This window comes from Pipistrellus kuhlii, unplaced genomic scaffold (assembly GCF_014108245.1).
Source record: "Pipistrellus kuhlii isolate mPipKuh1 unplaced genomic scaffold, mPipKuh1.p scaffold_m20_p_33, whole genome shotgun sequence".
NCBI classification, from domain to species: domain Eukaryota; kingdom Metazoa; phylum Chordata; class Mammalia; order Chiroptera; family Vespertilionidae; genus Pipistrellus; species Pipistrellus kuhlii.
In genome coordinates, this window is record NW_023425533.1 from 3316839 (window position 1) to 3343512 (window position 26674).

Here is a 26674-nt window from a genome sequence, read left to right on the forward strand (position 1 = left end):
ACGAAGTTTCAATTGCACTGTACATGCGCGCCTGCACGTGGTATTTTGTGGAAGAGCCACATTCAAGGGGCCAAAAAGCTGCATGTGGCTCATGAGCTGCAGTTTGCCAACCACTGATCCAGCCTAATATTTCTAAATATGTGGGCCTTACCTTTCACATCTGGCCTTCCAGAGAGATAGCTGTGGTACAGGCACCTTAGGTGAATATGGACAGTGGCAATCCAAAACTGAGCAAAAAGTGGTGGTAATCATTAGTTCTAGGGTGTTCTGACATGTTGACACAAGCTGCTGTAAGGCTTGTTAAGGGGTCCCTGCATCAACCTCCTGTGGGGTTTGAGGGAGCTGTGAATGGGTCAACTTACTCCCTTCACAGTCTTTCACAAGGACAAGCTACTTTCTAATAAAAGTTAGCTAAAGAGATGCCTGAAAGCTGAGAAGAAGGTAGTGGAGAAGGAGGCCAAGCATAAAGAGCTCAGTCAGAAACAACTAAGCTAGGCCAATGCTGCTACCACCAACCACACCACTGACAATATGGGTACCAAGAGAAGAGCCCGTACCCAAACAAATACTACAAGATCTGTAGCCAAGCAGTCCACCAACTAAATGTCAGTGGTAAGACCCATACCCATACAAGTTCCATGTAGACATCTTACTCACTTCATTTAAGAATATAGCCACCTGCAGCCTGGGGACCACCTAAGTGACATTACCTAAAGGTGATAGGTAGGATCCATGCCTAAGGAGCTTCTAGGGGAAAGCTCACCTTCTATGGCCTTCGAGGACAGGGGGTCAAATTGCAAGTCATGGCCAATTCCATAAATTATAAATCAGAAGAAGAATTTATTTGTATTAATAACACAAACTATTTCAGGGAAACATAATTGGAATTCAGAGGAATCATAGGAAAAACCAAGAAGGATGAGCTAAGCATCATTCCCTAAGAGATTACACTGTCATATCTTTGCTTGCATATATTATCTCATCTTTACTTTGGCCTCAAAGACAAGGAAACGTGATATCTTCAGAGACACTTGTGCTTAATCCTGAATGACTCTGTGAGGCAGAAATTTATCATCTGCTCTAAAAAAGAAGTTTCTTGGATGAATTGGAATGCTTAAAGATTGAAAGTCCCATGATGAACAACATCCCAGGGGGAGCTGTGGCTGTGCCTTTTATCACCTACCACAATGAGCTGGACATGAATTCATATATGAAAATTGCTCCAGAACTCTACCATTAGATGCTGGTGGTTGGTGGCATTGGCCAGGTTTACAAATTGGATGCTAGTTCCTGAATTAAGAAATTGATTTGATTCACAATTCTGAGTTCACCACCTGTGAGTTCTACATGGGTAGGCAGACTATCATGATTTCATGGAAATCTCAGAAAAGATTATTTCAGGGATAATAGTGAAGAGTAATACAGGCAGTTACAAGCTCACTTACCATCCAGATGGCCTGAGGGCCAAGCCTGAGAGATTGACTTCAGCCCACCCTTCTGGAGAATGATTATGGTAGGAGAGCTTGAGAAAGCCTAGAGGGTGAAGGTGACAGAAATCAACCTTTTCAAAACTGAAAAAACTCACTCACAAAATTGTTGATGATATCTATGTGGCAAAGGCCCTCCACCTGGTACCAGTCAGACTCCTTGATAAACTTGTTGGGGAGTTCCTGGAAGTGATGTACCAATCCTACATTGATCTATAATCACTCAAAGATATGAGCTCTTTGGCCAAATGAACTGCTCTAAAGAGGGTCTGACTGAGCACTTGAGATTTTTTTTTTTTTATAAAATATATTTTATTGATTTTTGTAAAGAGAGGAAGGGAGAGAGATAGAGAGTTAGAAACATCAACGAGAGAGAGTCATCGACCCCCTACTGGGAATATGCCCACAACCAAGGTACATACCCTTGACTGGAATCGAACCAGGGGCCCTTCAGTCCCCAAGCCGACGCTTTATCCATTGAGCCAAACCGGTCCCGGCAACACTTGAGATTTTTATCATGAAGAAGGAAATAGCAATACCTACACCAAGCTGAATAACTCCATGAGGAAATGGCAGCTATTCAAAGAAAAGGCCAAGCTGCCATGTCATAGATAAACACTTTTGCACCACCCTGGAATAAACCAAGTCACCATGTTTTTCATAGACAAGGAAGTACTTCTATGTCATGCCATGAAACCTGAAGACAAGAAAGAAAATATAGTAACTGCCAATACACTGGGAAGCACAACAGCTAACACTTCTGTATAGAAAATAACTGCAAGTCACATAACTCAGGCATCTTTGCATTTCTAGGAAAGGACTGCAATGAAATTCTTGTACATTGCTATCCATTTGACTATTGCAATTCATTCACCAGAAGAGAGAAAACGAATTAACAATTCCTGTTTTACTCCTTGTTACTAAATAAACCATTTCTCTAAACAATTAAATTTTTAAAAAAGCTATGGGCCACAGATAACGTGCAGCCAAAGAATCCACAGAACTTGTTAAACTATATATTCCCCAGACATACTGAATCAGGGAATGGGGACCTGAGAGTTCAGTGTTTTAGCAGGTTTCCAGGGTTATTCTCATGCATATTAAAGTTTGGGGATCATTGATTCTGCCCAATAGTTTTCAAATTATGATCTGGGACCACAAATCCCTGAGGCTGTTTCAGGGATCCATGAGGTCAAAACTATTTTCATAATAATATGTAGACATTATTTTCCATGTTTCACTGTGATGACATTTATATGGAGGGTATACAAGCAGTGATCAGCAAAAACTGCTGGCCCCTTAGCACAATTTAAGACAGAGGCACCAAACTAGATTGTATACTATACTTCCATGCATTTAAAGTAAAAAGAAAATGTCAGTTTTACCTAAGAATGTCCTTGATGAATCAATAAAAATCATTTATTTTATTATCCTGTTACTTGTTCTACCTTGTCATACACAAATTTTTGTATATTCTGTGTGCTGAAATGGGAAATAGGCATAAAATGCTTCTGCAGCAGACCAAAATATGATGGTTGGTTGAAGGAGAAGCACTTGTATGACTAAGTTGTGAGCTGAACTAGCCACTTCGAACAACTCCTTTTTAACTTAAAAGAACGACTGACAAACAGTGGTTGCCCAGACTTGGATGTTTAGAAGACCTTTTCTCCAAAATAAACTGAGTCTGTTATGTCAAGAAAAAAATTACAGCATTTGTTGTTAATGATAAAATTTAAGTGTATAGCAAAAATTAGAACTTTAGAAACTTTATCCATCACATGAGCTTGACAATTTCCTAATACTTAGACTATTCTGATGTCATCAATGGTTATACAATATCAAAAAGCAACCATGATTTTTTTGGTATTGTGTATCTTGAAATGAGTCACCATTTGTGAGAGCTGATTAACTCAATAAACCAGTACTTTCCACTGACCAATGCAAGGTATTACAAAATCATGTATAGATAAAGGATCCATTAATTATACAAGATAAATCAATGTATTTTCATATAAGGAAGTACAGAGTTCATTGGTATGGTTTCAAATTCTACCTTGCACTTAACCTTCAAGAAACTACCAATTGTTAAGTTTCATTGTAGTATCAAAGAAGGATATTGAAAATTATTTGAAAATACTATTAAAATTTTCATTTTTCTAATTGCATATCTGTGTGATTACAGATTTCCTTCATATATTTCATTCAAATATACAGATCCCAAAAGATCTGATGCAGAAGCAGATATAACATTCAGCTGTTTTTTATTAAGTCTGCCACTAAAGACCTTTGTACAAATGACAGGGCCACTTTTTATTCCATTTTGGGGGAAATATAATTATTTTTTTATTTAAAATATGTTAATTATAATAACAGGTATTTGTGACTGTTATTTTAAATGAATAAAGAAATAGTTTTAAAATTACTCAGTGTTAATTCCTAATATTGTAAATATGAATAGGAGTAATCTACATATGCAACAGCATGGACAGACCTGGAGAGTATTATGCTAAGTGAAATAAACTAGTAAGAGAAAGAAAGATACCATGTGATTTCTTCACTCATATATGGAATAAAATGTACTAGCAAACAAAATAGAAACAAACTCAGAGAACAGATTGACAGCTCTCAGAGGGGAGGGGAATTCAGGTGCTAGGTGAAAATGTTGAAAAGATTAAGGGGGAGAGTCGAGGGGTGAGGACAAACATGCATACACACAGACAACAGTATGGTGATTACCCGAGGGAAAGGGTAGCTAAATGGTGATGGAAGGAAACTTAACTTGGGATGGTAAACACACAATAGAATATACAGATGATGTATTATAGAATGATACACCTGAAACCTATATAATTATATTAACCAACTAGAGGCCCAGTGCATGAAATTCATGCACGGGCTGAGGGGGTCTCCAATCTGGGACCCCTCGAGGGATGTTAGACTACCCATTTAGGCCCAACCCCACTGGGCCTAAACAGGCAGTCGGACATCCCTCTCACAATCTAGGACTGCTGGCTCCCAACTGCTTGCCTGCCTGCCTTACTGATTGCACCTAACCACTTCTGCCTGCCTGATCACCCCCTAACCACTCCCCTGACAGCCTGATTGATTCTCAACTGCTCCTCTGACAGCCTGTTTGCCCCCAACTTCTCTCCTCTGCTGGCCTGGTCACCCCTAACTTCCCTACCTTCAGGCCTGGTGCCTCCCAACTGCCCTCTCCTGCTGGCCATCTTGTGTCCACATGGGGGCAGCCATCTTTGCCATCTTTGACCACATGGGGGCAGCTATTGTGTGTTGGAGTGATGGTCAATCTGCATATTACTCTTTTATTAGATAGGATAGAAGTCTGGTGCATGGGTGGGGGCCAGCTGGTTTGCCCTGAAGGGTGTCCCAAATCAGGGTGGGGATTCCCTTGAGGCATAGGACAGCCTGGGCGAGGGGCCTGTGGTGGTTTGCAGGCCAGCCACGCCCCCTGGAAACCCAAACAGAGGCCCTGGTATCTGGAATTTATTTATCTTCTACAATTGAAACTTTGTAGCCTGGAGCAGAGCCAAGTCTCCTTGTCACTCTGTGGCTGTCACCATTTCTGTTTAGATTTGTTTACCTTCTATAATTGAAACTTTGTAGCCTTGTGTGGAGGCCTAGGCTGGCAAGGGCAGACTAAAAGCTTGGCTTCCTCCGATGCCTGGGAAACCCAAGCCTCCCTCCTGCTCTCTATTGCTGTAACCATCTTGGTTGGGTTTATTTGCATAATCGCTCTGATTGGCTGGTGGGTGTGGCTTGTTGGTGTAGCAGAGTGATGGTTAATGTGCATATTACTCTTTTATTAGGTAGGATGCTACTGCAACAAATTCAATTTAAAAAAAGTAAAATAAGAAATAGTCTACATAAACAAAAATTTTTTGGTATAAGGTGGTCCTGAGATCAAGAATTGAAGAAATGCTGATCTAGCCATTGGGTTCTTAAAAATATACTAAACATATCACTACTGGAAATTAGAATAGCCCAGGCAAGACTAACCATATTTTAATAATACTAAGAATTGTTTACCTGAGTATTACCTGCCATCCAAAAATTATGTATCTGTGACCTTTTTTTAAAAAAAAAATCATTATTGTTTGAAGTATTATAGATGTCCCTGCTTTTCCCCCATTGACCCCCCCTTTACCCAGTTCTCAACCTGCCTCTGGACTTCATCAGTCTACTGTATGTATCCAGAGGTAAGATCTTTGGTTAATCAGCATGTCCCTCCCCCCACCCCCCACCCCCCACCCCGCTTTCCTCTGAGATTCATCAGCCTGTTCCTTGTTTCCTTGCCCCTGATTCTATTTGATTCACTATTTTATTTTGTTCATTAGATTTATTTGCTTATTTTGATTTTTAGACTTAATTGTTGATAGATATGTATTTGTTGTCATTTTATTAATATTTTATGTCCTCCGCCTCCTTCTTCCCTCCTCCCCCCCCCTCCTCCTCCTCCTCCTCCTCCTCCTCCTTCTTCTTCTTCTTCTTCTTCTTCTTCTTCTTCTTCTTCTTCTTCTTCTTCAATATCCTTTGACATTTCATGTAATACTGGTTTGATGATGATGAACTCCTTTAGCTTTTCCTTGTCTGTGAAGCTCTTTCTGTGACCTTCAATTATAAATGAGATCTTAGCTAGGTAGAGTAATCTTGGTTGTAGGTCTTAGCTTTTCATCTCTTTGAATATATCTTGCCACTCCCTTCTGGCCTGCAAAGTTTCTATTGAGAAATCAACTGACAGTCTTATGGACTCTCCCTTGTAGGTAACTAACTGCTTTTCTTTTGCTGCTTTTAAGATTCTCTTTTTGTCTTTAATCCTTGGCATTTTAATTATGATGTGTCTTGGTATGGGCCTCTTTGGGTTCCTCATGTTTGGAACTCTCTGCACTTCCTGGACATGTAAGTTTATTTCTTTCACCAAGTAGGGGAAGATTTCTGTCATTATTTCTTCAAATAGCTTTTCAATATCTTGCTCTTTCTCTCTTCTTCTGGCACCCCCATAATGCTAATTTTGATATGCTTGAAGATGTCCCCAAGGTTCCTTACACAATCTTTATATTTTTTTAAAATTATTTTATCTTTTTACTTTTCAAATTGGGTGTTTTTTGCTTCCTCATATTCCAACTCATTGATTTGATTCTTGGAATCCTCTATTCTACTATTGAATCCCTATAAATTATTATTTCAGTTAGTATATGCTTAATTTATGATTGGTCCTTTTCCATCTAACTTTCTCACTAAGATCCTTAAAAGTCTCATGAAGATCCTTGAGTAACCTTATAACCATGGTTTTGAACACTATCCAAAAATTTGCTTGCTTCCATTTCTTTCATTTGTGATATGTTTCTTTGTCTCTGCATTTTGGCTGCTTCTTTGTGTTTGTATTAGGTAGAGTTGCTATGTCTCCTGGAATTGGTAGAATGGTCTTGTGTAATAGGTGTCCTATAGGTGACTAATCCTCCCCAGTCACCTGAGCCAGGCACTCTAGGTATGTAACTGTATGGGCTGTGTGCACAGTTTTGTAGTTGAGCCTTGATTGCTGTTGGTGTCACTGGGAGAAATTGATCTCCAGACCAATTGGCTATGAGGACCAGCTGTGACTACAATGGGAGAACTGTTGTGCAGGAGACACCCTTATGAAGCAGGACTTTGGTGTTTACTGAGTCTGCCCTTTGAGTGTGTCACTTATGGTTTTTAGGGTTGTAATCTGCTATGATCTGAAGCTGTCCACCAGGTGCACTGGCTCTGGGGCCCCCAGGAAGGTGCAAAGTCAGCCACTGCCTGGTACTACCCTGCAGGAGCTGTTTTTATTGAGCTTGGTGGTGCTCAGGCAAGGCCAAGCTGTGAAACAAGGCAAGCTCATGCTAATGCAGGGTCTTGGGACTCTCATTGATAGGTTTGGGGCATGATGACCCAGCTGCTTGTTAGATTTTAGCAAAGTCTAATGCCAGAGCCAGGACAGGCCATTCATATGCAAAAGCCGCTACAAACAGGTTGGGTGGAGCTGAAAATTGGATGGGGTAGGGTTTCTGGGAATCACCAGAGTGTCTTAGAATCAAAAGTCAGAGCAAAAAATATGGCTGCCAGTCAGCCCTGTGACTGGGGAGGTCCCAGAACAGGAACAATGACCCCTGCAAGCACCCCTTTCTGGGGAAAAGGCTGCCCCAAATTCCTGCCCTGATGCCAGACAATCTAGTTCCTCTTCATATATGTCTGGGTCCCCCAGAGCCTCTGCCTGGCACTGGAGCTCAGAGGAAGTGGGACCTTGTAAATTCAGTTCATGAGCCTGCCCTTTCAAAGGAACAGCTGGGGCTCCAGCACTCTCCATGTCACTGAACCCCAATTTCTACTGGTTTTTACAGCCCAAAGTTACAAGAACTTCTTTTCCCAGCTCTGGGAGCCTTGGATGGGGATCTGGTATGGAGCTGGGACCCCTTGCTCCTCTCAAGCAACCTCCACAGAGATGAAAGATGATCTCCCTCCCAATTAAAAAAGCAGCACACATGGGTGCCAGACAAGCCTGTTCCACACCTCCACCCCTCCTAACAGTCTCAGTGTGTTTTTTTCTTTACTTTTCTTGGTGTAGGACTTCCATTCAGCCAGATTTTAGGCAGTTCTGAATGATGTTTTTTTTCCATATTTTAGTTGTAACTTTGATATGTTTGTGGGAGGCAGCAAGTACAAGGCTTTTACCTATGCTGCCATCTTGACTCTCACATATGTGACCTTTTGAATAGCATTAGTTCTAATTCCCTAGTATCTTTAATACACTGTTTCCGGAAGGCTCCATCTACCAGAGATGTTTTTGTTTTTGGTACTATCGAATATATCCAGTCTGTAATCCATTTTGTAATAGAGTACAGTCAACCCCCATAGTTGTGATTTTCTCATGCCCTCATTCGCAGATTTAACTAAACATGGGTCAGAAATGTTTGGGGTGGCCTGGCCAGTGTGTCTCAGTGGTTAAGCATTAAGAAGTCACAGTTTGATTGACAGTCAGGGCTCATGCCTGGGTTTCTGATTTGATCCCTACTAGTGGTAGCTAATCAGTGATTCTTTCTTATCTTTGATATTTCTATTTCTCTCTCCCTTTTCCTTCCTCTCTGAAATCAATAAAAATATATTTTGAAAAAATATTTGGGGTGAAAATGTTACATTGTTGCTACAGTGTACTGTGTAGTTAGGTCTACAATGGTTGCATCTGTATTGAACATGTATAGACTTCTTGTAATTATTCCCTGAACAATAGGGTACAACAACTATTTACATAGCATTTATATTGTTCTAGGTATTATAAGTGATCTAGAGATGATTTGAAGTATTTGGGAGGATTAGGTTACTAGTATATGCAAATACTTTGCCATTTTACATAAGGAATTTAAACAACCATGGATTTTGATATTCACAGGGGTCCTGCATCTAACTCTCCAATATTGTGAGAGAGAGCTGGATTGTCTTAAAAACCTATAGCAGAAGTATTTGGGGGTTCAGAGAAAAAATAGAGGCAACTTGCTGTATTATATATGACTGTGTGCCTTTGTTTCATATGTTGGTTTAAAAGAATCTTACTGCCCTAATCAGTTTGGCTCAGTGGATGGAGCGTTGGCCTGTGGACTCAAGGGTCCCAGGTTTGATTCCAGTCAAGGGCATGTATAATACCTTGGTTGCAGGCACATCCCCAGTAGGGGGTGTGCAGGAGGCAGCTGATGAATGTTTCTCTCTCATCGATGTTTCTAGCTCTCTATCCCTCTCCCTTCTTCTCTGTAAAAAAAAAAAAATCAATAAAATATATTTTTAAAAATAAATGAATAAAAAATAAAAGAATCTTACTAATAATAGAGTAATATGCAAATTGTTGGAACACCGTCACAGTAACCACCAATCAGCAGGCTGCATGTGCAACAGGTGTGAGTGGGCGGGGATTTGCAGCAACAGGGTCTTGTATCACGTCATTCGTGTGGCTCCACTGGGGATCCAGAGACCTCTGTGCACTCTGCCAGGTGTCCCACGGGCTCTGCAGCCTGGCCCAGGGACGGGGCCCACTGCGTGCCTCCACTGGGGAGCCCAAATCCTAGCCTACCTAAAACAAGGTTGTGTGCCATCATATCAGTAAGAAAGGGACATCCCACACTTGCCTGGGGCATCTAAGTCACTGTAATAAACCCTTCACAAGCAGCTCAGCCAGCGTGCTTCATTTAAATTGAGCCTTCTCCCCCGAAGTGAATGGTCCCAACTCTCCCTGGATCAGGCAGGTTCCCATGGAGCACAATCTCCATGCAATACAATGAGGCCCAGTTTCATCCCTAGTGATCTCGTGCATTAGCTCGCGGTATCGGGGAAGGAAGGGAAAAGGCATCACCCAGGGCAGCTCAGGCGAGCATAAGAAGGAAACCATGTCTGGAAGATGACTCCTCTGTCACCCCCTTCAACGTGTCCTTTTATATGGGAGTCTCAGTTCACCCAAAAAAAGAACATGACCATAGGATCAAACTCAAACCCCAAAGCCCTTTCTCTGGAAGAACACAGGCAGCCCATTCTGATGGCCTGGAGTTTTCCACCTCACCCTCCTCACACCCAAAGCTTGAATACATGTTTGGATTCAAATCGCATAGCTATGCAGCGCAGTCTTTGCCATTGGAGTCTATCCAGGGTCAAGGTTGTTGCACTCCCGCCCCGCCCCAAGGCAGGGAATTCAGGTGCAGCACGTGCTGCTCCAGCCTCCCTTTGGTCCCCAGCAGAGGCTCAGCTTTTGCAGACCCTGCTACCGGCTGCCTGGCCCTGCCCAGCCCAGGGCTGGAGCCACCTCACAGCAGGCACACACACCATCTCCCCAGCACCAGCTTCTAGTGCCTTGCAGGAGCTCATTCTGGTGCCAGAGGAGTGGCAAACAAGAGCTCTGGAACCAAACAAACAAGATCCAATATCAAATTTCTATATATTATGAATAACTAGAAAGTGTGTGTTTTTTTTTGCCAGTAGGTCTGAGAAGAGATACCCTTTATATTAACATTTTAATGTAATGATATTCACTAACAGTAGTAAGAGTTGCTACACCCTATTTTATTACATTTGTACCAAGATAGGCACATGCCAAAACCTTTATTCATTGTTGAACATTTGAAAATGGAACCTGTATTTCTTCTGTTGCTTAATTGTCACTTATTCCTAATCTGTCCCTCTCCCCAAATATGAAAATGTGAAAAACTTAAGCCATATTGTGTTATTAATGATTTTTTTTTTGGGGGGGGTGTTGTTTTTTTAATTTTTTTTATTGTTTGAAGTATTATAAATAGTAGTACATATGTCTCCTTTTATCCCCCATTGACCTCCCCCCGGCCTCCCCAACCCCCCAGTACATGCCCTCACCTGCCTTCCCCCAGTGTCTTGTATCCATTGGTTATGCTTATATGCATGAGTACAGGTCCTTCGGTTGCTCTCTTACAGTCCCCCTGCCCCAACCTGCCCTGCCTTCCTGCTGTAGTTTGGCAGTCTGTTCAATGCTTCTTTGCCTCTGTATCTATGTTTTCCCTATTTCTTTCCTTTAAAAAATCTTGCCTCTGCAGACTAGAAATAAACATATAATAACAAAAAAAATGTTTGAGTCCCAATTTCAACGTTCAACAGTTCTGAGTCCCAGTTTCAATGTCAAACAGTTCCTTATGTGTACATGTCAGCAATGATATCTGGATGGTGGGCACACGGTGGCAATGCAGGTCCGACCTTCTCTGGTTTGGTCCTAGGCAACCTGCAGCGAGGCACGACCAAAAATTAATAAAGACATATTTTCTATATAATTGATTTGGGATCCTTTTTATTTTTGCCCAAACGATTTTCCTTTGTGTTATTTAGACACCATGTGTGTTTTTCATGGGTGTCTTGCTGTTAGCATTACAAATAAAAATTAACTTTGTAAAGTAAAAATTTTCTAGATGTAATTTACTTATAGGATATTTTCCTTACATGATATTACCCTACTATCCCCCTCCACCCCCCCCCTTTTTTTTATTAATGGAGGCTTTTGTAAATTTTGTAATGCAGTCTTGATAACTTTAAATTTTAATTTTTTCACAAAAATATGACTACTTTAGGTTCATTGCATGTTCAGGAACTTTACTATGATATGAACTACCAATAGAAATTTTAGTTACTACTTTAGGAACAGCTTTTTGTCCAGTATAATTAAATTTTCTTGAATATTCACTTATTTCAATTAGCCTATTTAAATTAATCTGAAAATTTGATCACTATTTTACTATCAAATTTAATACTCTACCAACAAAGTTTACCCTGTAAATATTAGTGGAAAGGATTATTTGCCTTCTTGAGTAGGCCCTGAGCATTCCTGGTGCTAGGCTGGATTTAGATATAGGGCAGTTGTTGTCGGCCAAGTCTCTGTTACCTGGGTCCCGATCTGAGCTGGGCCAAATCTCTGTCCTCTGTGTCCCAATCAGAGCTGGGCATGGGAAGCAAAGCAGCCATGAGGGCAGGAGACCTCCCTCAGAAGGGGTGAGGGTTCAGGCCCCTGCAAAGTTGGGGGGGTGAGGGTCTGTGCCCCACCTCTGTTGACCCCCAGTTCTCTCCTGATGGCCCCTTAAATAGGAAGTTCGAGGTGAACACAAAATAAAATATATAGATGATGTATTATAGAATTGTACACTTGAACCCTATATCATTTTATTAACCAAAGTCACCCCCAATAAATTCAATAAAAATTAAATATAAATAAATAAATAAGTGACTGCTATATTTGTGGTGGTATCAAGGTAAGTCTGGTTCAAATTATACTGGACTCAGGAACTGGTGTTCAAGCAATTAGGGTTCAGATTAGCTATTCTTGACCATTAAATTGTCAAATATGAAGTGGTATTAATACTAGAATTGTAAAAAAAAAAAAAAAAAAAGCTGGGGTTATTGAGGGAAGTGGAGGAATTGAGGGGAAAAAAAAAACAAGGAGAGAGAACTCATGGACAACATTGTGGTGATTTCAGGGAGAGAGGTAGGTAGAGGTGGATGAGGGCATAAAGGAGATAAATGGTGATGGGAAAAAATAAAATTTAAAATACACTAGAATTGTAAAAAATGACACCTCTTCCTGATATTCAACTTTGAAAATGTATTTACCAGATACAGTGCATTAAAATTTGTGAATAAATCCATAATTTATCTCTACAAGTTAGATAGGCATTTAACTAATTCTTTTTATGGTTTGCTTAATTATTTTGTCGAACAGTTCAGGAAGGAAAAGGACATAAATGGGCTCACAATCACCTTTGAAGCAAAGTGCAGATTTAGAGAGATTCAGATCCTGAAATGACAGATGTTCTGTGATCAGGGTTTAGGCCATAGAGGCTTCTTGTCCAATTAATGGTCAGTTTTCATCATCAGAGACTTTTAGCATAGTTCCCTTTTCACTGCAGGGGTGGGGGATAGAATGGGTACTATGCTTTATTGAAAAGCAGCATGAAATTAATAGTTGATTTGGAAATTCTACAAGGATAAAAGAAGAAATGTAGTCATATTCTTTTGCCAGACTTAATTTTAGAAATTTATTACAGTCTTACTTTCTTCAGGCAAAAACTGCAAACCAGTGTTCTGATTCCCACCTCAGTGTTATTGTTGGTGCATGATGCCCCTTTCTGGGCTCAAACTCTAGTCTACTTCTGGTTACCAATTTTTAAATAAAGAGCACTATTGAATTAACAAATACAATTTTTTATTTTACAAATTGTTGTACACTGAAGGAAATTAAGTTTTCTTTTTTACATAGGAAGGAATTCTAATAAAACAGTATCAGTTCAAAATGTGATTTGGAAATTATTTTTTTTTTCTACTGCTGGAGTTGATAATAAATGTACACAATTCATTTTACTGGCTTAGTCCATATTCTTCTTAGAATTGAATGTCTTATATATAGGAGACATTTGCAAGTGCCTAGACTCTAGGCCCTAGAGGGAAGAGACTATATTGTATTCCTTTCTGTAACTCTAAGGCCTAGCACAGTGTCTGGCATACATATAGATACTACAAAACAAAACAAAACAGCCGAAACCGGTTTGGCTCAGTGGTAGAGCGTCGGTCTGCGGACTGAAAGGTCCCGGGTTCGATTCCGGTCAAGGGCACGATGTTTCTAGCTCTCTAACTCTCTCCCTTCCTCTCTGTAAAATATCAACAAAATATATTTAAAAAAAAAAAAAAAACACCCTTAATGAATGAAATTAGAGGTACTTCCTTTTCTATAATTGCTCCTATAAGAAGGTTAATTAAACCATATCTTGATTTTATTATTAATACTGTGTCTTAATCAACTAATCTGTCAAACCATATTTTGCTTCTTAAGCCTGGTACTTTCCAAACGTGATAGTTGGTATGGTGAAATTTTGGATAAAAAGGTGGAAAACTTGGCAGCTTGTACAAAAGTCTATATATTGATCAACATTGGTTTTAAAGATCAACTATAATGCCCTAGCTGGTTTTGCTCAGCGGATGGAGCATCAGCCTGCAGACTGAAGGGTCCTGGGTTCGATTTCAGTCAAGGGCACATGCCCAGGTTGTGAGCTCGATCCCCAGTAGGGGGTGTGCAGGAGATAGCCAATCAATGGCTCTCATTCTTGCTATTTCTGCCTCTCTCCCTCTCCCTTCCTCTCTGAAATCAATAAAAATATATATTTATCCTATATAATAAAGAGCTAATATGCTAATTAGATTAAATAGCAGGATGACTGTCCCAACAACTGTCTGGACGAAGTAGGGGCTATAAGGGCTGGCCAAGGCTGCAAGGGGCTGCAAGGGCTGAGCCCCTTGCATAAATTTCATATATCAGGCCTCTAGTCTATAATAATAAAATCCTAAGTGACCATTGCAACAAAATGGACAACCGAACAGGCTGCTTGGGGAGAGTAGGCCGGCATGGGGGTTAGTGAGGGACAACCCAACAACTGAACAGCAGGCTATGTGGGGTGACCAGGCCAGCAGGGGGATTTGTGGGAGGCAACCAAACAACTGAGAAGCAGACTGCATGGGGAGACCAGGCCTGCAGGGGAGGCAGTTGGGAGCAACTAGGTTGGTGGGGGTGGGGGGTGGGCAGTTAGGGGTGATCAGGCCAGCACAGGGGGCAGTTAGAGGCAATCAGACAGGCAGGCAGTTGAGCAGTTAGGAGCCAGTGGTCCTGGATTGGGAGAGGCCAGGATCAGGCCTAAACAGTTGAACATCCCCTGAGGGTTCCCAGATTAGAGAGGGTGTAGGCTGGGCTAAGGAGACCCCCCACTCCGTGCACAAATTTTGTGTACTGGGTCTCTAGTATATATATAAAAGGTTAATATGCTAAGCGTCTTTCCCTCCATCCAGGTAATAACATCATGTAGCAATGCCCAGTTTCCTCTCCCTAGCAATGACTAGCCTCCTTGTAGTTTCTTCAGCCCAAGAACATAACTTGCTTTATAGCCAGGTGGAAATACTTTACACTATAACAAAATGTCTGTGAAGTGTTTTCTCATGCCTCATCTCATTTGATTCTCACAGAAGTCCTAGAGTAGGTACATAGGAGACTCACAGGAATCCAATTTTCTTTTCACTAAATAGAAAATGGAGATTTAGAAAGCTTAGAAACTTGACCTGACTAAAAAGAAATAAGAAATGATGGGCCTTGAAAATGACTTCAGGTTTTCTCACAGTGTAGAATAATCAAGCACTGCTGCAGTTAAATATTTTATCCTTTGTTCTCCCTGTGCAATCTACAATAATATTATAATCTGCTTTGTGTTGAGATTTACTGCTGTGTTGCTGACAATTATCTGAAAGAGAATTTGGAGTGTTTCACTGGGCTGGAAAAAGTTTAGCTAAATCAGAAAACAGGCCTAATTAAGCAAGTTTGTTAAAAGGCTAAGTTGACTTGCATATGTGTGATACATATAAAGCTATCGCTGGCACCAATCAAATGCGTGCGTTTGATCTGTCATTGTCGATCGTGAATTTCTATTATAGAGAAAGGATGAACATCTCCTGTTCATCCTTTAAAATATTTCTTTAATTTACTTTCAATGTGCATGAATTCGTGAACCAGGCCACTAGTGTGTGTGTGTGTGTGTGTGTGTGTGTGTTTAAAGATTAACTGTAAGGATGCTTTGAAGAAATATCAATAATTTTAAAGATTGTAATATAACTTTTAATTTAATGTTATATGACTATGAATAAATTGAGAATCCAAATTCTGCAGCACAAAGAACATATATTCATCAGTATGTAAGTGGAACTGTGGTACATCTACACAATGGAATACTACGCTGCTGTAAAAAAGAAGGAACTCTTACCATTTGCAACAGCATGGATGGACCTGGAGAGCATTATGCTAAGTGAAATAAGCCAGTCTGAGAAAGATAAATGTCACATGATCTCACTCATTTGTGGAATATAATGAACAAAAATAGATCCAAAGTCACATAAGCATCAAACAGACCATCTAACCTCAGAGGGAAGGCAGGACAAGAGGGTAAGAGATCAACCAAAAAACTTGTATGCCTACGTATAAACATAACTCATAGACACAGACAGTAGGAGGGTGAGGGCAATGGGGGGAAAGGAGACATATGTAATACTTTAAACAATAAAGAATTTATTTTTTTTAAAAAGAACAACAACAACAAAAAGAACATATATTCATTCAATGTATAGGTTGATTATCTGTTAATTGCACTTGTCTTTTTGAGGGCCAAAACTCCTACCTTTGAAGATCAGTTCTAATAAACACTTGAGAAGTGCTTTGAGTTTCTCTAGGAAGGGAATGGGAATATCAGTATTACATCCTTCCAAATAGACAATAGATTATATTTTACTCATCCCCTTGAAAAATGCCAGTCTTTATATTTTCTAATTCTTGTTTAAGATGAGAAAATCTTCTGGCTTTTGTGTATGTGTTTTCAATGTTCACTTTCTATTCCTCAACACACCATAAATTAGAGAGATTAGACATTCAGAATAAGTTCTGAATAAGACCACATATATGGTACTTATATAAATGACTAACTTAACATACAGAATATGTCTTGTAATTCTTTAAAAAGAAATTACAAAGTCATTAATTTTAATGTGAGAAATTTGAAACTAGCTGAAATATAGTAATGGCCCCTTAAATCTCTAATATTTTAAGGACTGAGAAAGCTTGAGGGAGAAAAAAGTTAGCAAAGCCTGTGTTAGCAACACACACACACACACACACACCAATCAGAAAAGATTTCTTTTCCTGTTCCACAAAAAGAAGTCTGGCCCTGGCTAGTGTGGCTCAGTTGGTTGAGCATTATCCGGTGCACTGAAAGGTCACCTGTTAGATTCCTGGTCAGGGTTATGCCCATGTTGTGGGTTCGAACCCTGGTTGGGACATATGCAAGAGAATCGATGTTTCTCTCTCACATTGATGCTTCTCTATCTCACTCCCTGTCCTTTCCTCTCTCTCTAAAATAAAATTAATAAAAAATAATAAAAATCTTTGTTTTTAATAAATAGGTCTGATTGTTCTTCTTTGAAATTTCATGGTACATATTTTATGGTTTTCAAGAGTAACAACTAGAAAACCAAATTTAACTTGGAATTTTACATAAACTTTGGTTTTTCAAAGTAGGTATGAGTAAGTGAAATGAAAAAACAAAGTAACTTTGTTATAAATTTTGAATTTTATACTGTTTGTATTTTAACTTTTTAAATTTTGTATTAATTTAAGAGATGGGGAGGGAAAGAGAGAGAGAGAAATTGATTTTTGTTGTTCCACTTATTTATGTACTCATTTATTGATATTGTATGTGCCTTGACCAGAGATGGAACTCACAACCAACCTTGGCATATTAGGACGACACTTTAACCAACTGAGTATTTACATTTTGACTCTGTTATATACAGTGGTATGCTAGAGTCATCTGGCTTAGCCAATTGTACATATCTTTTTGCAACTCCACATTCATATGGCCATGGGGGTAGTATTTACACCATGGAAATTGAGAAATACTACAAATCAAGAATTCCTCCTTTCCCTACCCCAACCTAAGAGACAGCTGTTAACATTTACCACTACCCCACCTCCCAAATGTGCCTATTTAATTTTTATTTTACAATAAAATAATAGCTTTAGATTTCTTTAAAGATATAGAAATTATGTAGAATGGTGGTTAAGAGGAGATACCAGTTGTGCACTTACTAGCATGTTATTCTAGGCAAGTTCGTCAACCCTATCTTTAATAGGATAAAGCAATGCCTACCTTATAGGGTTGATGTGTAGATGAAATATGTTAATGCATGTAAAGCACTTGGAACAGGGTTTAGTTTATAGATAAATCTTATCTGGCAACCTCAATTATCCAGAGCATAAGACAGGATTCAGGAAGTAAGCAAAATGTCACTGAGCAACCAATATAAATATCAGAGGGGACCTGTACTAAAGCCCTCAAGTTTTCTCTCTGGAAGCCTGTTTTTTTTCTTTCTTTAGACCAACTTTGGTTCAGTTTTTAGAGTTGACAGTAGAGAAACTAAGGAGTGGGAAGAAGTATTTAATAATGAGAGAAAGGAAATAGCTTCTACAGGGCTTAGTAGGTTAGCAGTGATTATTCAAACTTGATTCTGAGGTTCCTAAACCAAGTGACCAGAGGTTTGTGACACCATTAACTGTTATGGAGAACTCTGTAGGAGGAGAAATTTTTAAATATTATAGTTGCAGGAGTCCGGCCAGTGTGGCTCAGTGGTTGACCGTCGACCTATGAACCAGGAGGTCACTGGTCAATTCTGGGTCAGGTCACATGCCCAGGTTGCAGGCTTCATCCCCAGTGGGGTGCGTGCAGGAGGCAACTGATCAAATGATTCTCATCACATGTTTCTATCTCTCCCTCTTCCTTCCTCTCTGAAATCAATAAAAATTATAAAAATAAATAGTTGCAGGGGTGTGGGCAAGAGGAGGTATAAAATAATGCTTAGAAATAGGGTTTTTATATGATTAGAAAGCTAATTCAATAGATAGGTGTACTATGTATATAGCATGTATGAATATGAATTGGGGAAATTGAAGCAGAGTATTGTTCATCCTATCTAATAAAAGAGTAATATGAAATTGACTGTCACTCCAAGACACAAGATGGCCACCCCCATGTGGTCAAAGGTGGCTGCCCCCATGTGGACACAAAATGGCCTGCAGGGGAGGGCAGTTGTGGGCAATTAGGGAGGACCAGGCCAGCAGAGGAGGGCAGTTGGGAGAGACCAGGCCAGGATGGGAAGGCAATTGGAGAGACCCAGGCCAGCAGGGGAGGGCAGTTGGAGGACACTAGGACTGCAGAGGAGACCAGTTGGTGGGGGGCAGGCCCTCAGTGGAGGACAGTTGGGGATGGGGGACTCAAGCCTGCAGGGGAGGGCAGTTGTGGGGGACTAGGCCTGTAGTGCAGGACAGTTTGGGGGGAACTCAGACCTGCAGGGGAGAGTAGTTGGGGAGACCAGGCCTGCAAGGGATTGCAGTTGTGGGTAATCAGGCCAACAAGGGAGGGTAGTTGTGGGTAATCAGGCCAGCAGGGAGGGTAGTTAGGGGTGACTGGGCCAGCAGAAGAGGATAGTTGGGGTGACCAAGCCAGCAGAGGAAGGCAGTTGGGGGAGACCAGGCCAGCAAGGGAGGGCAGTTGGGAGAGACCGAGGCCTGCAGGAGAGGGCAGTTTGGGTGGACAAGACCACAGGGGAGGGCAGTTGGGGGGGGGCAAGCTGGCAGGGGACAGTTAGGAGTAATCAGGCTGGCCAGGAAGCAGTTAGGCATTGATCAGGTTGACAGGAGATGGTTAGGGGGGATCAGGATGGCAGGCAGAAGCAGTTAGGGACAATCAGGCAAAGGCATATGAACAGTTGGGAGCCAACAGTCTTGGATTGTGAGAGGGATGTCCGACCACCCACTGGGATCAGGCCTAAACAGGAGGTCGGACATCCTCAAGGGGTGCCAGATTGGAGAGGGTGCAGGCTGGGCTGAGGGACACCCCCCAGCCCCCATGCACAAATTTCATGCACCGGGCCTCTAGTTATGTGTAAACAATGTATTTCCCCATCTGACCACAATGGCAGTATGTTCCTGAGCACCCACCTCATATATTCTAAAAAAATGAAAACTTATTTCTATTAATCAAAAAAGTTTAGAAAAACATATCTGTGATCAAAAAGAAATATTTAAAATTATAATATATTCCCAAACCTGCTTTTTAGAATCACCCATGCTTTCAAAGTCTATACAGGTTATCTAATTAATCAAAACTTGATAACAAGAAATTTTCCTAATAGATGTCTTATAGAGAAAAGACAAAGTCTGTGCTTTTAGTGCCAAAGCTACAAATGTGAAACCCCCAATAAATAGAAAAATGAGCCACTCTTCTTGCAAAATAACCAATTCTTTAGACATATAAAGGATACTGATTCAAATATTAATAGAAGAAAAATATACAACAAAAGACTTCTTTACTTTTCATGGCTTTTGAGGTTTTCACCCATGTAAATGAGAAAATAAGTCGTTGATGTCTGCCAAACTGAGTGATTGGAAATGAGTCAGTAAAGTTATAAAAGGGTTTAATTAAATGGCTATCATGTATAAAAATGATCTTTTGGAACACATATGTCAAACACAAGGCCCGCGGGCCAAATCCGTCCTGCCAGGCCTTGCAATGTGGCCCGCACCGCGCTGTCATCACTGCACTCCACTGCGTTTCCATCACAATGACAGTTTATGACTGTTCAGTAAACCATTCGGCCCTCGATTTAGGCTGGATTTTAGATTTTGGCCCCTTCTCTGATTGAGTTCGACACCCCTATTTTAGAACTTTAAAAAATCTGTAATAATACCTTATAAATACCTTATTTTAAAATCAGTAATTTCAAGTAAAGAGATGATCTTTATCTTTTGAAGATTTTGGCCACTGAGGATCATAAATTTAAAGGATTACTTGGGTAATAATTCTGCTATGTATATTGCCATTTAAGGTTTGTACTCTTAATTTGACTAATTTAAGTGTTAATTCTCTTTTCATATTATACTTTTGCAATTAAAATCCTAGTCTGAAGGGCCTTTTAGAATTATGTGTATGTGTTTGTGTACTTGCAAGTATGACTTTGTTTTTTTCCCTTAACCTAATATCGGTGGGAGTTTCTCTGGTTGGTAATTTCTTAACATTCAAAGACCTCTGTTCTTTTTCTTCAGATTATCTGTCTCAGGTCATATAAACTAGAAGGAATATAAACTTTGATAAGCACTGAAATGGCATGAGTAATTTGACATCCTCATAACATTGGGAATGATAATATTTGTCCCTTTCTGTTTTCACAAGATTTATATAGTTCAGGAGGGAAGACTTGTCTGCTCCACTCCAGCCTGCCCAAACAGGTCTGCTCTATTTGGCTTCCTCCCACCAAAACAGGACAGCTCCATTCTCCAGCAAGACAGCGTGGGTTGTACAGCCCCAGCTAGGGAAATGCAGTCTTGGATAAAAAGGAAAAGTAGCTCCCAGAGTCAGAGAGGAACTTACTTATATAGAGAAGTCCCCACCCTTGGCCCCTGATTGGTCTTTTCTTATGCAAATGAGGAGTCTAAATTCTCACAGTTTGACTGGTCAAAAAAACTCTGTTCTGATTTATTAGAATGGAGCCACATAGATTGATTGATGAAGATGTTGATGAGGATATAGCTATGCATCTTCAATTAGCTGAGGAAAGTCTCACTCCTATTGGTTGAAATAATTCCAGGAATTTCTTTTTTTAATTTATTTTATTTTATTTTATTATTATTTTTTTTAAATCAATCTTTATTGTTCATATTATTACAAAGGTTCCTCATTTCTTCCCCCCTCCACCAGGTTCCCACCCCACCCTCCGTCCCCTCCCCATCCCCCATTGTCCTCATCCATAGGTGCACAGTTTATGTTCAGTCTCTTCCTCCCTCCCTTTCCCCGATAGTAAATCCCTTTTCAGATAGTAAATCAGTTACTTAGCATTTTCTCATATCAATAATACCTCCACATGCCCAATGATACACTTCACACAAAAGACATTTCCAAATAGGTCATCCAGGCCCCACCCAAGGCACTCACAGATCAACACCCCAGCGCTATACTAACTCAACACATCCAGATCTAAGCCTTCATCACTTGATTCAGCAGACCCTCAAGTTCCCGCAAAAGTTTCCAGCCATGTCTGAGAGGCAGCTGTGGGGCAGGGGCAGGCGAGGAGCGAGCTGTTCCGGGCTTGGTTGCTCCGGGCCTGGCCTCTGTTGCTCTGGTTCATTCCACAACCAGCTGCTCCGGGTCTGGTCACTGCCGCTCCCAACCTAGCTGCTCTGGACTTGGCTGCTGCTGCTCCGGGCCCGGCCGCTCCGGGCCTGGCCGCTCCCAGCCTGGCACCTGCTGCTCTAGGCCTGGCCACTCCCAGCCTGGCAGCCGCTACTCCGGGCTTGGCCGCTCCCAGCCTGGCAGCTGCTGCTCCAGGCCTGGCCGCTCCCAGTCCAGGAATTTCTTAATAAAAGTTGGCTCACATGTCAGGAACACAGTGCAGGAAGGCAGTTCAGTGCAGGTCACAAGTTTAGTTCAGGCTTCTGTCTGAAGCACCACTTGAATGAGAGGCCCCTGTTGAGTAATGGCTGCTGAGCTCTGTGTATAAATTTGAGCCGAATCAGTCACTGGGAGCTCTTATTAGTAGGTATCATCATTCTCCAGGTCAACAAGACTAAGTAATAAATTTAGTCTACTTTCAGGCTTGATTTTAGTTGGTGTTGAATAGTAACATACATTTCTATCAATATGTTGTACACTTGTGCTTGTAAGCATTATTTGCCTCAAATTACTAATCTGGATATATAAGTTCTTATACTTTTTAGTAGTGATCTCATAAGATAGTTTATCACCTTATTAATTGGGAAATGTATAGTTAAATATTTCTCTTTCCCAAATCTCAGATTCTCTAGGATATAAGCCATATTTTTGTACCATCCACGAAACTGTTAGTCTTTTAGAAAGCCTTAATTTAAGAGCAAACTGGGACACCGACTGAATACTGTTGAATTATAAGAGGTTAACCTGAGGATAGGAAAGTATTTATTACATATCACAGCTTCCTTACTAAACTGAATTCCTTAAGATCAGTAACCAATATATATATCCTATAACTTATATATGTTTATATTCCCTATAACTTATCTATGCATAGTTCATGCCCCCCCCCAAAAAAAATTAAGATTGAATGAATAAGTATCCTCCTTTCGTCTCATTGAGAATCATTTAAAATCAGTTTAGTCCTTGAATTTTTATATTAAGAATGCTTTACCAAACTAAAACTAAATTTCTTTTCTTTTATAGGTGCAGGAGACATTGTTGCCATCATGATTGGCAATCTGAAAGGCACAAAAATTCTGCAATCAATTCAAAAAGGCATACAAGTAACAATGGTTATCGAAGTAGGGAAAAAACATGGCCCTTGGGTGAATCACTATTCAATTTTTCTTGTTTCTGTTTCCTTTTTTATTATTACGGCAGCAACTGTGGGCTATTTTATCTTTTATTCTGCTAGAAGATTACGGAATGCAAGAGCTCAAAACAGAAAGCAGGTTTGTAATGGTCTTTTCTTCCAATTTAAAAACAATTTACTATTTTAATTTCAATTTCAGTGTCATGCATTTTAATACATTTCACAGCTAGACAATGATCCATACATGTGTTTTATGAACTGTGTGGTTTTTAAAAGTATGTCAGCTTTCATCATGTCAAATCTTTTAATTTCTGTAAATTGTCTATGGCCTTAATCCTGCCTGATTAAGTCTTCTAACACCTCATTTTGGAGTACAGCCAGGATTTTAATTGTATATGGGTATGAATACATATGTTCTTTTAAATATTTGTTCTAAATTACAGAAGCATTTTATACTCAATATAGAAAATTTAGAAATTAGAAAGCATGAGAGAAAAAAATCTTCATCAAAACCCCAAATAACAAAAAAAATAGTCACCGCACAAAGATAACCACTGTTGCCCTGGCTGGTTTGGCTCAGTGGATAGAGCATCAGCTTTCGGACTGAAGGGTCCCAGGTTTGATTCTAGTCAAGGGTACATGCCCTGGTTGTAGGCTTGATCCCCAGTAGGGGTGCATGCAGGAAGCAGCCAATCAATGATTCTCTCTCATCATTAATGTTCCTATCTCTCTCTCACCCTCTCCCTTACTCTCTGAAACCAATATATATATATATATATTTTTTTTTTAAAGTAACCACTGTTATTTTACATGTATATGTGAGCTTGAGCATGTGTGTATTTTCATGTGGGGCTGGGCTGGAAAAAGAGACTAGGCTGAATGTTATGAGAAGGCAAGTTTGAAGATATAATTGTGCATAATATAGTGCTAAGCTCCAGTCAGAGTCACATATTCATAATTTCCACCATATTTTAACAACTGGTATATAAACAAGTACAAAGAATATAAATAATAGAGGAAAAATACTAAAGCATCATTGAACATAGAAGTACCCACAGTTGTGTGACATTGATCCTACTACCTTTAAACTCTGTCATTTCCCTGACATCCTCACTTCTCTCCCTACCAGCTTAACTTCCATGGTCACTCCCATGCATATGTCTTCAGTTTCCCTGGCCCTTCTCCCTCTTTGTCATATTTGCTGTCAAAGTCCAACCCTGGTCAAATCCTATTTCTCACCTACCCTATACCTGCACTTTGCACAGCTAAACTAACAGGAAAACATATATACAGACTGACCATAAACTCAGTGATCCCTTAATGCTGCCCAACAATCATACTGTTTTCTTAGACATTTCTTCTCCTTTCCTAGGTGACTAATCATACATGTTCTGTTCTCCTTAAACATCCAACACCTACTCCAACTTTACTCTCAACTTGTATTTTGGATCTTATTCCACTGAAAAAATTGAAGTAATCAAAAGAGTACTTCCACAAGCTCCATCTATCTGCATCTATGTCCTCTGCTTTGGCTTCTGTTAATGTGAATACACAAACATGATATTATTGCTTCCATTTTCTTTTTTTAAAATATATTTTATTGATTTTTTACAGAGAGGAATTGAGAGGGATAGAGAGTTAGAAACATCGATGAGAGAGATACATCGACCAGCTGCCTCTTGCACGCCCTCTATTGGGGATGTGCCTGCAACCAAGGTATATGCCCTTGACTGGAATCGAACCTGGGACCTTTCAGTGTGCAGGTGGACACTCTATCCACTGAGCCAAACTGGTTTTGGCTTTCTTCCATTTTCAAAAGAACTTTTCTTGACTTCAGGACAGAAACCTTGAAGTTATTCTTTTTCCTTTTTTCCTCTCACTTCCCATATAACTTCCATAAGCAAATACTATTGATTCTACCTCCATTATATATCCAGAATCTGATTACTTCTTACCATTGCCACTGCTTCCACCCTGTCCAAGCCACTATCATCTCTCACCTCCTCCAAATTTCAAATATTTCTACCATGTCAACATGGTGAAAACACCCTAGTTATGTCTCCAGAATGCTCAGTAGAGATTTAATACTTTCAGCTGTTCATATGTTAGGGGCAAGAATACATTTTTATGTGAACTGAGAACTTCCTCCAAAGGCCATGAAATTTTGCCCCTTCATGCACTTTTTCTCCAGTAATCGAAGATTAACCCAATTTATTTGGGAGTGAGGGTTTCTGTATGGCAAGCAAGTTCACTGAATTTCAGAACAAATTAGAATTGTAATCTTATTGTAAAACCTTCATAATTATTAGACAACAGCATATGTTAATGAGTGATGATTATTTAAGTATTTAAAATTAATTGACTTCTATCCTTCTCAAAGAAGCAGCTATCACATTGGTGGCAGGTTCAGCTTGTTATTAGCTATAATCAAAAGGATGTTTCAAATTCCTGTGCCAGACCATTCAATAATTTCAGTGTTAACATTTGACATTTGTATATTGGGCTGTTTTTATCTTTAAGTTTGGAAAGAAATATGTGTCATGTATGAGTAACTACTCAAAGGTTATAGTTACAATTATAAGAGTAGTTGGTTTGCTTATGTTTGTGGTGGAGTCTGTATTTCTATATTCTAAGTGTAATAAAAACTTTATTAGCATGGCATTAAACTTTGTCAGTGAGTAATACAGTGTATAAAGAACTGTCCGGTGTTCCACAAGTTTGGAACTCATTGTTCGTTCAAGTAATTTTCATATTTTATAGTTATGAATATTAACTCCTGCCTCTCTGATGGTGTCCCCGGGTCTCCCCGCGTCTCACACCACAGCACAGTAAGCAATCTCAGCTCTGCAAGCAAGCCAGCCTCACTTTCTCACCCGATGGCAGACAGTCTAGCCTCTCCCCAGAAACTGGATTTCAGAGAGATCGGGCGCTTATTTCTCTTCGTGTTGAAGAAAGCACCACCCTCCACGTGCAGGGATCCACCACCATTCCTTATCGTGTCCTCGCCCCCCCAGTTTTTCAGCGCTTGTGCCCTGGATTCTCCTCTTTCTCTTTCAGTCTAGATGTAGGACTTCCTCTCAGCCAGCTTTTGTTTGTTTTTTGGGACATAGACGTTTGTTTTATAGGGGTTTTTTTTTTGGACTTGTTGTGTCCGGCGGCCGTTGAAGAGTGTTTACCTAACGCTGCCATCTTCGTTCCTCATATCATCCCTTTTTCGTGGGTGGAAAGATTTTAAACAAGATTAAAAGTATCAGTGGGTTGTGAATGAAAATAACATACTAGGCATTATATAATGGATACGTGTCTCCACTAGGAACAATCCAGACCTGAAACAAGGAAAACATTATGACATGGTCAGACTAAACTGAATTTTGGAGTAACCACTATACTTTTGACTCTGGCATGGGACACCCAGAATTTGGTGATACAATGCATGTATTCTAACCATAATCAAGCAATTAATACTCAATGGCAATAAGGCATGTGTTGGATTTTACATTGGCCAGTGAAATAAAAGTGAGCTCAACATGAAATAGAAGCTGGCCTAGATATAATGGGACAAGCTGAATTTACTTTGAAGAGTGGCTTTCAAAAGAAAATATTTTACTTTCTAAAATTAGAAGAAATCATCTTCCAAGAGGAGAGAGAATAATGAAAATCTGGAAAGATGACAAAGTCTAATACTCTAATATGGACCCAATGGATAATGCTAGAGAATGCTA

General features: G+C 40.0%; 1 protein-coding gene and 1 pseudogene across 3 annotated transcripts in view; both read left to right on the forward strand.

Annotated features, from left to right (window-relative positions):
- The window catches only part of RNF128 (ring finger protein 128), a 116660-nt gene that overhangs the window by 67540 nt on the left and 22446 nt on the right, over positions 1–26674 (forward strand). For all 3 annotated transcript variants that reach the window (XM_045570466.1, XM_036460751.2, XM_036460752.2), the window contains exon 2: positions 22844–23091. In XM_045570466.1, the coding sequence (XP_045426422.1) occupies positions 22844–23091 (248 nt within the window). The remainder of the gene's footprint in view (positions 1–22843; positions 23092–26674) is intronic.
- Positions 273–2334, forward strand: LOC118731869 (annotated as a pseudogene).